The sequence below is a fragment of the Coturnix japonica genome, chromosome 4 (genome assembly GCF_001577835.2).
Source record: "Coturnix japonica isolate 7356 chromosome 4, Coturnix japonica 2.1, whole genome shotgun sequence".
Lineage (NCBI taxonomy): Eukaryota > Metazoa > Chordata > Aves > Galliformes > Phasianidae > Coturnix > Coturnix japonica.
The window spans coordinates 73,459,390-73,475,400 of NC_029519.1; the positions used below are offsets into that span (position 1 = coordinate 73,459,390).

The 16,011-nt window shown below is 39.7% G+C and overlaps 1 protein-coding gene across 2 annotated transcripts in view; it reads right to left on the minus strand.

Moving 5' to 3' along the window:
- Positions 1–262: 262 nt before the first annotated feature.
- Positions 263–16,011, minus strand: part of ACOX3 (acyl-CoA oxidase 3, pristanoyl) — a 49,497-nt gene continuing 33,748 nt past the window's right edge. The window contains exons 18-19 of one of the 2 annotated variants that reach the window (XM_015862690.2): positions 3,373–3,424; positions 263–2,247 (exon numbers count right to left, since the gene is read on the minus strand). In XM_015862690.2, the coding sequence (XP_015718176.1) occupies positions 3,407–3,424 (18 nt within the window). In that variant the 3' untranslated portion in view covers positions 263–2,247; positions 3,373–3,406. Of the gene's footprint in view, positions 2,248–3,372; positions 3,425–11,641; positions 13,261–16,011 lie in introns of those variants that run through there. The other variant, XM_015862689.2, reaches the window with a different exon arrangement.

A 16,011-nucleotide genomic window follows, 5' to 3' on the forward strand; every position in this document is an offset into this window, starting at 1 on the left:
TAATTCATCCAATAATACTGTTAGCCTTCTTATCAAGAAGAATTTAAATATGATTTAAATCATTCTTTTCCAAAATACACTAGTAATCATTTTGTATTATAAGTTTTATACTATTCTTAGTCTCTTGAAGAAACTGTTGTTACTTTCATATAAACATTAAGACATTAGCATTTATCTTCTAACTGCTAGACAGCTTGTATATACATGCTCCAGTATAGTTAAGTAGTTTAATACTTAGGACTGAATTTGGATATACAGTAACACTATGTCTATGTGGATATACAGTAACACTTTTTTTTCTCATCCTGTCTGCAGCTCTAACAGGAGATTTAATCCCCATTTAATGGAGTAGCTAAATTAAGACTGAAATTCAAACTTCTTAATGAATTTATTAAACTTTGGCAGGGCTGGAGATGACACATACTGGTCTTGCAACACAGAATGAAGCTTGTGAGAAGTGAAGCACACATATAACACATACAGGCACTGGAAACCATGGAGTGTCAGAGCCCTTACATGGACTTTTCTGAGAGCCTAACTGGAGCCCAAGGGATGTGTTCTTACCCCTCTAGGATGCATCACCTGGACTTCCATATTCAGCATACAGGATTGAACTCAGTCTTTCAAAATCACAACTTCAGAGTTGATGTTTCAAGTTTATATGGAGGTAAAGAAAGCTGACCCAATGCTAACCTTACCGGTCATTTCCTAATGACCACATAATGTGATAGGAAATGAGGCAAGTGAACTGTTTTTCTCTCTCTCTTTTTATTTTCCCCTCTTTTTTTTCTTTTCCTTACAACTTTTTGAGGGTTTTCAAATTTACTTGCAAACTTAGAGGGCTTCTTGTCAGGCTTTGCCTCTGGGCTGCTGTGGAGAGGAAAGCGTGGATGTGCACTTGGAAGCATTTATAGAGAAAAGCTGAGCTAATAGCAAAACTTTGCTGTTGCCAGGATTAACAGCAGCTGGATGAGAGTTTTGTACATCACACCTATGAATTTATTTTATTACTCAATTATATCTGACTTTATTTGGAGCTATCCTTTAACCTCCCCACCTATCTTTTGCTCAGTACTGGGGATATATAACTCCCTTTTTGTACCTTCAAGAGAGGTTTTGATATCTATGCTCTATTACCTCATCCCTTCCATATTCCTGCCAATGGATGATTGTTCCTGGGAGAAGTACTTAGGATTTTGTGTGGTCCATATTTGAAAGACCTCGGACAGAGGAATCCCATTTCATTCTAGCAGTAGAAATGTTATTCCAGTTTAAATTTTCCTAACTTCATCCTATGAGAGCTCATCTAATTACACCAGGCAAGTGAGCCAAACGTAGTCTGGCCAAATTTGGACTGGTTAAGTTCAAGTTTGATGAGTCTAATTTCCCTTGAACTTGGAAAAGCCCCATGCACGTGGCTGAGTGGTAAAACTAAAACACTCTAGTAGTGTTGAATTGGCTTTCTGAGGCCCAAACACCTTCACATCTTGGCTTAAATCTGAGTGAAAGCTCACAGCTTGTGTCCATATCTCCATCATCCAGCCAAACTTTCCATCAGTTCAATTACACTTTATACCAGCTGCTAAGAAATTTATTTTTCTACTTACAAAACTGAACTGCATTTTTAGCAAATAGAAAAACTGTTCTATCCATTGCAGCCATTTCCATTTACCACCAAGAGGACTGAATTTTATTCCTTTTTCCACACATTGTTTTGCTTCTCGAGTACAGGTAAATTTGAAATCCTCTATGGCATTCAGCAGGCTGCATGCACCATATGCCCAGCATTTTGCAAAGAAGTTTAGGTTTATGATCGGTTGGAAATGCTTTTATTTCCAATGTGCAGTTAGGGAATTGCAATTTTTTCATGAAAATCTGAATAGTTGGGATAAAGATTCCAAGAGACTAATACTCTCTTAATGTTCAGGCCTGGTGTGTAAGTTCAGTGTCTCTCATTCAAGGTGTGACCGACTTGATTCTTCCGTTCACAAAGTATCATCTAAGAAGTCAGGTGCCAACTGAGAAAAACTACTTCTCTATAAAGGAGCCCTTTACTTCCACCCTCCCCAAAAGCTGGGGAAGAGTTGCTTGAGTTGTGACAGGTACCTTAGTAGGATAAATTGTTTGATGGAAATCAGCCCACGCTGAGATCTCTTTGAGAGAAATCTCTTGAGTAGCAACTGTGTAGGTCCTGTAAAAGCACCAGCCGGAATCATTTGCTTGCTGTCCTTTGCCATTCCTTTATCTCTGAGAAAAGTAAAACAAGAAATGTTTTATAATTGAAAGAGTAGGAGCTAAATAAAGACTTCTTAATTTGTTGGGAATCTTGAGTTGGCAATTTCACTGTGGTGTTTATACTCATTTCTTTATTTGAACCAGTGTGGTGTGTTGTGGTATTTTCTTGATTTTCAAACTATTTCCAAAATAAATCAGTTGGCTAAAAATACCAACACTGTTTCAGTCCAGTGAAAACAAACAAACAAACATAAGCAAATAACAAAGATTTTCATTAAAGACTACAATTACTGAATAACAGGATATGACTTTCTACCACATCCTATTTCTAACTGGAAGCTTTTTGAAAAATGCACCAACATAAATGGTGTTACTGCCTGAGCCTGCTGGTAACTGAGCTTTCCAATGAAAGCAAGCTTAGCCTTTACCTCTCCATCAGGTCTGCCAGTGGGTGAGTTCACAATTAAGTCAGGAGGGGCAAAGACATCACTGCATCATCTTCCAGCTCTTCGAAAAAAACAAAGAGCACATACTTGGCAGCACTTTAATTTCTATGGTTACTGATGAATAACAGCACAGCTGGGGAACTGTTGCTACAACCCACTAGCACAGATAATTTAAGAGGTCACACTTAAGCAGACCATTATAAAAACACTTTTTGTGTGTGTGTGTGTGTTTTTGGTTTTTTTTTTCCGGACATAATAAAAGTGAAGGTTGTACTTTTTGGATTAGTATCAAGTATATTAGAAAGATAGTAATAAATTTGCCCGCATTGCCATTATGATTTAGAAAGCAACAGGAATAGGAAAGATGTCTTTACTTATGATGTTAACCCCCCACTAGTGGCCTCTGGAAAAAATCTTGACCAGGACCATGATTTTCTTGGGTTTTACCCATCTCAGATGGTGATACTAAATCAAGGAGATGCTTCAGGCAGCCTGTCTGCCTAGGAAGACCAGTACCAAGGTTTGCTTGCTATGAGGGCAACAGCGATACAATTCTTCTGGAAAGCCTGGAAGAAGTAATGGCATAACCCCGAATCAGAATGCTTTGGGAACTCTGACACAGACTCCTTACATCTCCTGAGTGAAACAGCTGTCCTGTACTTTTAATTTTGATCTGCACATACTTTCTTACCTCTTAGGATAGAAGTCTTGCAGCTGTGGTGGCATCACTGCAAAAAGCCTGCCTGTAAATAATCGATGGATGGGACTGTGTGAGTCTTTTGGGCATGAAACGCCTATTAGGTTGTTATATACAATGCCCCATTCAGGACAGAAATGAAGTCCAGATTCGCCTTTCTTTGGCCTGCCATGCCCTAGACATGGGTTTGGCTGAAGAAAATCCATGCATGAAACAGACAGTAATTGGATTTTGGTCATTCAAAAAAAAAAAAAAAAATAGCATGTGGTTAGGGAATGGAACAGCTCCTGTTTTATATACCTATAGGTGCAATTGTAAAGGACACAGGTAAAAACAGATAACAGTTATTAATAGACTGAACTTTTGAGTTGATCCACAGAAATGAGCTGTTGCTGTGAATGCATTTCACATTTTACATTTCACCCAGCGTACTGTAGGATTACTATTAGAAAAAGGCAAAGGAAATCCATGTAAGTCATTGTGCAAGGCTTTTCTTTCTACATGTTTTCTACACGCACTGGAACAAGCGCATCATCGAGAATAAAACCACTGACATCAGTGGATTTTCACCTGGGACGGATTTGGCCTGCTTCTGCTAACTGTGTCATTACCCTGAAGCCACGCTGAACAATTCATTAGTGGCAGAGAGCTGAATTTCTGAAAGTGTGTGTAACCTAACTCTAACCACCAGCACAGTAGAAACTACTCTCAGTAGCTCCTCTGGGCAACCAAGGACACCACTAGATTGAATAAATAAATACAAACATAGAATGTTTTTCAATTAGCTCCACATCTGGAGCACTGGATATTTTTCCAGCTCTAAAGTCAAGGCATGTTTACAGACTATGAAAGACAGTCCGCTTTACTGTCACACATTTCTGATGATCACAGGGAATTTGATAGCATTAATTCATTGTATAATAGAGAGATTTTCACTCCATGTGGCCGCTTCCAAAGAATGAGTCCGTATACCATTGGCTACCTCATTTCTGAAAATTACTGCTGAAATCTCTGTTTGTCGCCCCAGGCAGTGCTCCCCAGCAGTGTACCAGCTCCTCCTGGGGTCATTCCCTACTCACAGCTGCGCCATCCTGGAGATGATGCAAACTTATGAGCAGACAGATCCATCTGTGCCAGCTGGCTCTGGTGCATAACAGCACTCTGAACTTGCTTGGTTTAGTAGCAGAGGTACAGCATGGTCTGAAACAGTGCCTTTCAGTGGCAGCTGCAGATTGGATTTGTGTGCTTTTATCTTCTGTTGATAAGAAGTCTTAGAGAGGAATGGAATTGGTTCATCTCTCTTGTGTTGGACTATGGATGAGAGATTGTGTCCTACTGAACTGGCAGTTTAAAATGCTAAAAAAGTCCAATAACCAATACAGAGCTTCAGTAAATAAATAACCCCCCAAATGATATTAGTTGTCACCTAAATTTTCATGCATTGAGACATACTCAAAATGAACTAATCTGAAATGCTATTGCTTCCATGTTCTTCCCCTCTTTCTGGCTTATGTGCATATTTTTGCTCAGAAACAGCAGTTTGGGAGCAGAGGAAATCTCCATCAGTGGAATGCCTCACTCTTTCTCCCTGTGATGGCTGTAAAGGACAAAGGCCCTAGATGGATATCAGAGGCTACTTTCTAGGTCTCACTGAGGCTGGCTGGCTTCAGATCTGGAGACATGTAAATGTAAATTGAAGTGCAAATGTAGATTTACAGATCTCTCCCATCCTGTACTGATAGCAGGGATAGCCATGACCCAGGAGCGAGGCATCACACCTGGATTTGTGCTCGGGGTTCACCTGAGCCCACTGCTCGAGCCTTTCTAGGTCCCTCTGGATATCATCCTGTCCCTTGGGCATGCTGACTGCACCACAGAGCTTAGTATTTCTGGAACTTTCGGGAAGATCTCCTTCCTTCCATAAAATTGGCTATTTTGGCACTTTTTCAGGAGACAGAGTCATGTTCAGAGAAGCCCATTAATTCTGGAGCTGCCCAGACTTTTGTTTGTGAATATTCCTGATAGATGCTGACTAACGTGCACCTGCTGCTCCACCAGATTCCAGTTAACATATTGGTTGTGGTATCACTTTGCTGTTGTCCCAGATGTGCTGATTCATCCAAGCCTCTCCCCTTGCACTCTGGTTCACTCTTTCCCTTTCTCCTGGGTCTGAGGCCAGACTTCATCATCTTCAATAACTCAGGGTTCCTAGGAAAACAAATCACTCTTCCTCAGCCACCTTACAAGGCAGACATTTAATCATTTTCTGTCTCTACTGATCTACTAAGATTCTGTGTAAATGAAGGAGCTGATCATTTTCACAAACTTTTAACTCTCTCTAGTCTATTAAATAAAGACATAAAAAGAATCTTATGAAGACATTATATGTGTCTGTTTTGTCTCTTTATAACAAAGTGTAGCCAACCAGAGACTATAGAGATGCTGACTGATAAGCAGAAGAAAGTTTGTTCCTTATGTATACATCTGTGTGTTCATGCATTCTGTATGTCTACATTGCCAGTAAATCAAATATATTTGGAGCCAAAGAAAAGTCCAGTAAGGGCCCAATTAGTGAGACAGCAGTCTAAAAGTTAGCTGAGGCCATGATGAAGTATGTGGGCAGCAACTACACAGGGCTGTGCTGTAAATCCATAGCAAACACATACGGTAGCTTTTTCAAGTGTTATCTTTTCATTTAATGTGTGGAAGAAATTACAAGCAAATGTTAATTTGACTCCCCTTTTCTCTTCTGTTTCCTCAGGGAAATGATATTGCTAGTGACAAAAGAAGCAATGGCAGTTTCTTCCTGGGCATATTCTTGGTCTCTTTCACACCATGCTTCAGCCAAGTATTAACTTCAGGTGCATTTATGGTTGCTTATGATCTTCCCTTCTGACTCCTCCTCTCCTATTTTCAGTTCCATTATATATGACCAGACAGATAAGGCTCCAATTCACCTTTTTTGCTCAGATTTCAAATACTGTTTTTAAAAGTTGTTCCCCTAAAATAGCATTGTCTCATTCCAATTTACAATATATACACATATATTATAGAAGCATGCTTTTATATTTGTGTGTGTGTATATATATATATATATATATATAATAGATATTTATACATATTTTCTTATGTTTATTCTTTTGCATGTAACAACCTTTTTCACCCATAGTTGTGCTAATCAATTTTGAGTAGCATAATTACAGTGAGGATGAATATTCACTTGTTCAAAACATCCATTGGACAGCTTAGACTGGCACAGATGTTCTCTGTCCCATTTAAAGCAAGTTCCATGCTACAACTGTTTCAAGGAGATACTTGATCCTTTTCTGTGACACCAGCTAAAGATTTTAGGGACCATTTAATAATCATAAACAATCCAAGGAGATAAATGGAACAACAGAAAAAGAACTCAAGATTCAAGGAAACGTAGCATGCAGCAGTGCTAATTTGGCACAGATCTTCCACAATAGATTTCATTTTTCTTAACAGAATGATAATTGAAAACTGACTTAGCCTCTTAAATAAACCAGTGACAGCTGGGAAAATCAGCAGATTGGCCCTTTGTGCCTGTTTATAGTAGATTTTGGCAGCACGATAGTTGATGTAGTCTCTATAGGACACAGCTATTATGTTTTCCAGATGTGCTTGACCTTTATCTTGGAGAAAAAAAAGATCTTGCCATAGAAACTATCAATTTATGTACTCTTAGCCCAGTGTTCAGCTACTTAAAGATGCTGGAAAAAGTGCTCTTGTGTTGGTTATGCTTTCATTGCCATGCAGTACAGTCAAGTGCTTAGATTTTCAAGTATGGGGATATAATTTCAGCTCATTGTGCCTCCAGGGCTTCTAGTGTGAGGAATATCTGTAATATGCAAAGGGGTACTTAGGGGGTTCTTAGTTCTTCCTCCTCTACTCACAGTGAGTGGAAGGAGAAAGAAAAATGGTGACAGCTTCTTCATGGGTTGTTCTTTTATTATTTGCTTGTGTGAACAAGATGATGCTACTGTTCATTCTGACTCTTCAGGGAAGCTATATCAAATGCAGTTTTAGCAAAGAGGTGCAGACAGCTTAATGTTACCATGCCAGAGAAGCTGCTCTGAGGCATGGGCAGTGTATCTGAGGTGGTATGGGCTACCTCACAGCTCTTGGTGCTATGGGATATCAGCACATGTTCTTTCAACATGAAGCCTGAATCAATTTAACTTTAACTTAGTGAATTAAATTCCTGCTTTTCCTTCTCAGATAGGCCAGATGTGAGAACTGCTGAGGCAGAATACAAGTTGAAATACCAGAAACCAGTGATACACTACCCTGGAGATTCCTGCATCCTGTTGAGCACATCTCAGACACACTCAGTGCAGCAATACAGATATTTTACCACCCCTATGCTATAGTGGTTCATAAATCTGTAGGCTGACTGAATCCAGTTCTGCACCCTAACATGGGACCTGAGAGTGTTGCAAGCAGATTGTGCACTCTGAGATGCCTACATACAGCACCTATTGCACTGTGTTGCAATGCTTCATCATTGAATAAGTCAGTATCTCTTGGCCTCCTGTGCCAGATAGGCTCCTAAGATTTGTATCTGAGGCATAAAAATCCCACCATGCTGCCTCATTATGTGACTTTGTGTACAAATGCCTCATGTTGGGAAGTTAAGGCATTGGAGGGCGCATTACAGGTTGGGATAAGGTCATGACAGGAGAAACACAGCTGAAAGAAGTCATGAATGGTTGTCCCACCAATACAGTGCTATTGGTGCTGCTACAGGTGACAGTGATGGATGTGGCCCTACCACCCGCCTTGTCTGGGAAAGTGAGGTGAGTTTGTATAGAGCTGAAGGTGTAAAAATGCTCAGAAGAGACAAGAGAAGGCCCAAATCATTTTCAATTATGTGCATGTTCTACCCAGAGATAAAGCTTTTGAAATGTTTTCACACAGGAATAGGCCAGTTGCAAAGGAGTAGGAGGATTCTGGAATGTGGTGCCTGGAAGACCATATAACAGTGTTTCTGCAGCTGATTTTCTGAGGAGTAGTTTGTGGGAAATTAGAAAGAAACATGGTAATTGTTCAAATTGGACCAAAACTGCATGCAAAACACAAATCTTGCTGTCCAGCCACAGTGGCTGCCCTTTGGCTTTCCTACTGAGACTGAAATGCTAGCTGGCAGCAGATGGATGGCTGTTTATCTGATGTTGTTTCCTGGAGATAGGAATATTTTTAGGTGAGGTGATAGACAAGGCAGAGCCCAGGTCCATCATACTGAGCCACTGCTGTAATGTCCTTGGAGGGCATGACTTAGCTGTGCAAATTGGTAGCTCTGAACACAGCCTTCTTTCTGCACTTAGTGACTCTCCCCAAAAGGTAGGAATGCAGCATGGTAAAATGTATTTAATAAAAATAATGGAAATGTTAAAATAACCAGAAATAAAATGAATTTCAACAGTGTGGGAGGAGAAAACATCAGTGTCAGCTGTTCCATTGCTGCATAAACAAACCAGTGCAATCATAAAACTGCTTCTGGTCATTATTCAGCACAGATAAAAAGGTTTTTCCCATACATTCACCAGAAGCCCTTCTCCTGAATCACAGACTGCCTCAGTAATTTGGTAACATTTGGTGAACTGTGTAAACAGCAAAATGCAGATGTTTCAGCCTGAGCCTCCACAGATGCTGTTATTGTCTGGACCACTGGAGATGGGCAGGTGCAGGCCCAGCACACTGCCAGAGATGCTGCTTTCAGTTCATGTCCTGCACTTTGTTCTTGCATGGAAAAAAAAACCACAGGTTGTCTTCTCAGCACTTTCCCCCACCTCTTCCAAAATTCATGTCATGTGTGATAAGAATTAACACATGCATGTGATTTTTGTCCAATTTAAACAGTTTTAGGGTAAATAAATAAGGAATTGAAAATCTCAGTCTGGTCCCTTCATCTTTTTACTTCCCCTTCCCCTTCTTCCTCTTCTTCCCCTTCTTCCCCTTCTTCCCTTTCTTCCCCTTCTTCTTCCCCTTCTTCCCCTTCTTCTTCCCCTTCTTCTTCCCCTTCTTCCCCTTCTTCCCCTTCTTCCCCTTCTTCCCCTTCGCCTTCCCTTTCCCTTCCCTTTCCCTTCCCTTCTTCCTTCCCTTCCCTTCCCTTCCCTTCCCTTCCCTTCCCTTCCCTTCCCTCTCCTTTCCCTCTCCCTTCCCTCTCCCTTCCCTTCCCTTCCCTTCCCTTCCCTTCCCTTCCCTTCTTTCCCTTCCCTTTTTCTCATTTTCTTTATTATATGTTGACTTGTTTGCTTTACCACTGTAATCTGTATGAGACACATTAGAGTTTGCATAGGTGCACACTGTAGCATAATTTGTATCCTGTGCGGTAAGGAAGGATTTTAGAGTGAGTTTGTATTTGAAACATGGAAACAGTATAATGTAATCATTTAAAACACAATGAAATGTGCTTAAGCAATTAGAGTAGCTGTATGCATCAAAATGCAGTTTGCATGAAAGCTTCAAGCTCTTAAAAGCATTTTGAATTTACATCCCTATATGTTAATCCATGGACATTATATAGTTCTGAGTTTTCTCATAGCAACCACAAAACAACGAATGATTTCCCCAGGCTGTTTAGGCATACCACTGCTATTAGGTCCTCTGATTTTTAATTAAAATGAAATAGCTTGTTTCTGAGCTCTAGTCATCTTGAGATAATTAGAAGTATAATATCTTCTGTCGGATGCATTTGTTAAAGCGACACTAAATCCCTTCTGTGACTTTACTACTCAAAAGTGTAACTGCAACTTCATTAGACCAATGAAATGATCCAAAATTTTCTCATAAACTTAAAATGTAACTATGCTTGCAATTCTGCTGCAATTCTTAAATGTAATAAGAGAGTTCCCTCTCCCATTTTTACAGTGTTACTCTTGAGATAATAGTCTTATTAACCTTAATTTTAAACATGGCTAGTTAACACCACCTTACAAATAGCTCCTTACCTCTTTGCCATTCATAACATTTTAATAAAGTGTTAATTGCTCTGATAATATTATGACTCCTTGTTAAAAAGCACTTGGTTCAGTTATACACATGTGCCTAACCTTTCACATTCATTTCTAGCTGAATTCTGACAATAAGAGTTAACACCTAGAGGGAAAATGACTTGGCTAAGCCAGTTTCATCCAAGCACTTAAAAACCACTTACTTTTAGTCTGTACGCATGTGCACAGATTGGCTTGTAAATAAATGTGTGTGTTGGTGTATCTGCCTGTGTCCATGTGTTTATGAGATCTGTATCTTGTAAATGTTGCAACATGCTGCAACAAACCGCTGGATTTTAAGATGTTTTTAGAGAATAATATTATTCCAGGTGTTGCCTAGATACATATGGAAGCAAAAAATAACTGAAAAACAAATGTCACAGATGTAATTACTTAAAGCAGAGATTTCCATTATGGATGAAAACCTACTGTGAGACAGTATGGACCTTATGTCCAAGCATTCAACAGTTTTTTAAGGAGTTTCATGCAATAACTGTTGACTTTTGTCTCTCACACAGTAAAACTTACTCAATCTTCTATGAATCCATTATTTCTTTTCTTCTGGCCTTGAAAAATGAAGCTTTATCCATATAATTTCCATGCCAAATCCAAGAAATTATTTGCACGTTCTATTAGCACAGGAACTTGGCACTGTCCCCTGTTCTTCATATCTTTCCAATGTCTTCTATACTAGATTAAATGTGACTTCTTGTCTTCACTCTCAAGGTTCATCAAAGCCTAATCCTACTTTTGAAATCTTTCATTCGCTGATAATTTATGTACTCCACCCTCAATTATGCCATCCTTGATGACAAGTACTGGTTACCTGTTTTCTCATAACCTTCCTTTCTGAATTAGGAAGGTCTCTGAAAACTTCCAGATATCTGTCCCAACAACTACTTTTAGAGTCTCCCCTTTAAACTCCCATGACACTGAGCATATAAGGAAGATGTGGCCAAAATAGGGAACTGGAATACTAATGCTGTATATACTGCTATCCTGTATTGATGTTAATGTGCTCATAATGCATTATTTCTTGCCCGCTATTTATACTGCAATGGGCTGAAGATAATGGGCAGTTTGTTTCTGAGAGCTTTGTACAGTATTTATGATGGTGGGACCCCGGTTTGTAACTTCAAGCATTTCAGCAAGCCCTCCTTCTCTCTACACCAAGAATCCTACAAAAACATGTGATGAAAAAAATACTACACTTCAACAATAACCACACTAGACTGTTCCAGAATGTTAATTACAACTTAACTTTGAGTCTGTACTTGAGAAAAGGTCAAATTTAAAGACTTACACAGATACAGTTAATCTTGTCTTGAAGAACAGCATTTGATCAGATAAGATCTTGCGTCACCTGAAGTCCTGTGATGAGGGAACATCTATAAATATCTTTATGGGAACTTTTAATAGATTCTTTTTAATCTGTTATATGTGAATGAGCATTTGAATGCATAGGAGAAAAAGATTCTGTCCTGCAGAAGTAATGTGATGGCTCTGAGAAATGGTAAAACACACCTCATTATTAACCACAATGCTACTGTGTCCCTCTCATATAAAACAAGCAATAATTGTTCATGTTGTAAGTTAAACATCTCAGAAACAAATATTTTATGGAAGCTTTTGCTCTCTAATCTCAGTTGAAGTAAAATATTCTTTTTCAACTGCAATATTTACAGGTCAGAAAGAAAAAAAAACATTTTTTTTCTCAAAATGTCTAAAATCCTGTCTTGCGAGATTAGCTTGTGAATCAAGATTTGGATTAAAGTATTATGGGAGAAGTCAAGCAAACAGAGAGATGACTCAAACAGTTGAGTGCCAGGATTATTTCTTAACACACGGTAACTCATCCTCTGCTTGCATATGGAATCCTCCCACAATGAACAGGGAACTGGCAACAGAAGTGAAACTGCAAATGGTCCAAATTTTGCTGCAGAACTGGACTCACAGTGAAGAGAAACCAGAAAAAAAATGGACTGAGGATGATAGGACATGGCTAAGTAGTGCTGTCTCTATTTCTTTGCCTGTCAAAACAGACATTCTGGTAGATCGAAAGGTAAAATTTTCTTTGATCCTCTTTAAGGTTCAAACAAAAACCTTAAAGAAACCCAAAAACAAGAACTGAGCCAAAAACACAGAAGGACAGTCCTTGAACTTGTGCTCTCACTATCATCCTGCTGGCCTAAGAGAATTTCTCGCTCATGAAGCATGTAGTACAGTGGTGCACCATCTGATGACTGTCACTGGGCTACCCTGGAACTAAGCCCACAGGTGAAACCATATAGCAGCTCTGGATGAATCCATACCTATTGGTTGTGCCTTAGATAAACAATGTTCCATGCAACTGCTGTTAAAAGCAATATTTGGTTTTATTTGCTGCATTGCACAGCTCAGCCCAAGAGTTCTGTTGAACAAATAGCCGGGCTGCAGGTTGCTTGGTTTTTGTTACACATTTGAGTGTTGCTTCCCTTTTATGATCCCATTAAAGATTGGATGGCACTACCCTTCCTTGGGTGATGGAGGCAGTTTTTCTACACTATGTGAAAATTGTGCTACCCCTGTTCCATGCTTCTGGCTGTGGAGCTTGTCCATAGTTTTGCACTGGAATGGAATATGCAGTTCCTCTGAAACTGGAAGACATTCTTTCAACAACAATTTGTAAAGAAATCAAAACAAGCACAAAAACCCAATTCCACCCTCTATGTATCAAAAATAAATTTGCAAGTGGGAATACTCCTCAGGAGATATGTTTTTTCTGGCTCCTCCATCACACAGTGTAATTCAGCCAGTGCTCAGTCTTGAACTTTTCCAACACTCATCATTGATAAACTAGATGGAAAAAGCCAAAGGTTTGTGTGGGCTAAAAAGAAAAGAAAAAATAATCATTATTTAATGACACTCACAGAAGTACATTTGGAGACGGCAGTTCAAATGGCACCAGCTGTTCTGAAAAGATTTACTCTGTACAGCATGCAACCATAGGCCATTGTTTGGTTGTCCCAAATAGTATGTGATTATGCACACACTTTCCTTCAAAGTAAACCATTTCCTTAAACCTCTTCTTAGTTGCTGGACACAAATTAGATTTGTTTTGACATCCAACATTTTGTTCCACTTTTGGACAAGCCACTAACGTTGTAATCGCATCATATTTTAATCTCCTCTTTGATATGCTAAACACTGAGTTCCTCCTCCTTCCCCTTGTACTATACTTTTTTCCAGCTTTGAAGTCAATATTGTTGCTCCTTTTTGCATCCTTTGCTGGTTTTTGAACTGAGGAAGAAGTCTGGAATCTGGTGTCTGTGAGCGCAGACAGAGACAAAATTACCCTCCTCCACACCATTCTCCTATGTTAGCCATGTCTAAAATGTGTTATGTGAGTCTTTGCTACTGCGTCGCATGAGGAGACCACACCAAGTTGCTTGCCCACCTTGACTGCTCTGAGTTGCTGTTATAAATAAATCTTCATTATCCACCACGCAGTTTCTACTCTCCAGGCAGACCAGCATTTTTATGGGTCTAAGTCTGGATGTGATAGGCTGGACAAGAAAAAACGTGAGGATCTTTTCTCACTCTTCTTGCAACACTTCTGTAACCTTTAAAAGTTGTAAACACAAACTTCGCTCCCAAATACATTAATACAGAGCAGTTGCTGATGAAAGCAGTCAGCCACTGTGGAGAGGAAAACTTCACCTTAGCCTTATCTGACCTAGAGTGACAAAATCGATCTCTACCCCTGTTTTTTGAGGGAGCTGTTGCAATAGTGGGATCAGCAGAAAAAGGCTGATTTAAACTTATTAGACCACTGTATCTCATTAGACCACTGCTGTATCTCAAGCTTTATTTATCAGTACACCGATTATGCACATTTTAATACAAGAGAATTTACACATACTTCCCAGCTCACTTATGAAAATAATAAGCAGTAACAGGTATAGAATTATCCTTAATAATGTCCCTACAGCTTTCTGTATATATGTAATAATGTCCTCACTGACGGCTTTCTGAGACCTTGTCAGTTAGGATGTTCTTAATCCAATTTATGTGTGCTACTTGTGCATGGAATCCTGATTTTTTTAAACCACAATGTAATGTGAAACCAATTATAGTGCTTTAGAGGTATGTATGCATATTGCTTCTCAAATGCGTTTAATAAAAATTAGTTTGAAGACCACTAGAAACTTCTCCAACAATGATACCAATTTTGCCTGACAAAGCCTATTTGGTATGAACTTTGGAATTTATATTTATTGTATTGCTCTATATATTGTATCGCTAGAATTAGGGCTCTGTGTTGGTCCTTACCCAGGCTATTTTCTAACTCCAGGTTACCTCTCTGTGTACTTTGCAAGCAATTGCCCTTCTAAACAAAATCATCATGGATCGAGGCATCTTCTCTGTCAAATCACCTGCTGCTTAAAGATGTTCTTTGCAGAAAAGGAGGAATAACGATGGATATGTTATGATTTGGCAAAAAATGGGTTTACAGCAAAACTATGAACGCAGAGAAGGTAACAAGTAGGTGACATGAGCTGGGGAAGGTGCCCTGTGGGAGGAAGGAAGAGCATGGGACTGCAGGGAGTGATCTACCACAGCCTCTCATCTTTGCAGTCTTCTGCAAATCTCAGCAGGTGCTGGATACTAAAGTTTACACCAGTAAACTGTTTCAGGAAATCCACTGGAAGTTGTTCTAGCCACACACCCGCCAGCCTATTCTTTAACAAACACAGTGAAGGAAGTTGTGATAGAAGCTGCATTTGTTCAAGAAGGAAATTCAAGCTGTGGGAAGACTGAACAAGTGCAGCCCTGCTACAAAATTCGGAGAGAAAAAGGTTGCTTTCATCAAACATTGCAGTTCTCTATCTTTCTGCCTCTGAAAGGAAATGATGTGAAATTTTCTGCTTGTGTTTGATAAACCAGTGGCCTGACTTGCTTGGGGAAGAGTAAAGCTTGATGCTTCTGTTCCCACTGACACTGCTGTGGGCAGCCTGCTGTGATCATGGCTGTCCTACCCTTGGCTGGATCCATCTGCCTCAGATTATAGCATCACATGGTTGCCTCAAGCTGTGATCTCCCCTCTGCTCACAGTTCTCCTTAGGCCAGTGAACCGAGCTAAAACAATCCGGAGCTTTAGTCTGATCTCAGCCTAATGAGACTCAGGAATAACAAAACACTAGCAAAACTTGTGGAATTCAGTACTCCAAGAGGATGTTCATGCATCTGACAGCAGTATGTACTGGAGTGAAATCACAACTCAGGTCTGAAAACACATTAGGTCAGAAAGGAAAATACACGAATAAAGACAAACAGCAGAGAAACTTACCATACTGCAGAACACAAGATAAAACAGTTACTACTGTGGGAATGAGGATTACAGACAGAAACAGCAGTGTGTGTGTTCATGCCTCTGTGCAGAAAACGGGCACATGTGGAAAGCTGAATCTACACATCTGCAGCTCTGAAGCTGGTACGATCCCATCTGACTCCCTAATCACCACTTCTGACACCACTGCTACTGCAAAATGTAATGTGGAATGTCCATCTACGTATTGTGCCACATCAGCAAGGAAGGGTGTGCATTCAGTGTCCTGTTGCCCAAGAACACTTTGGT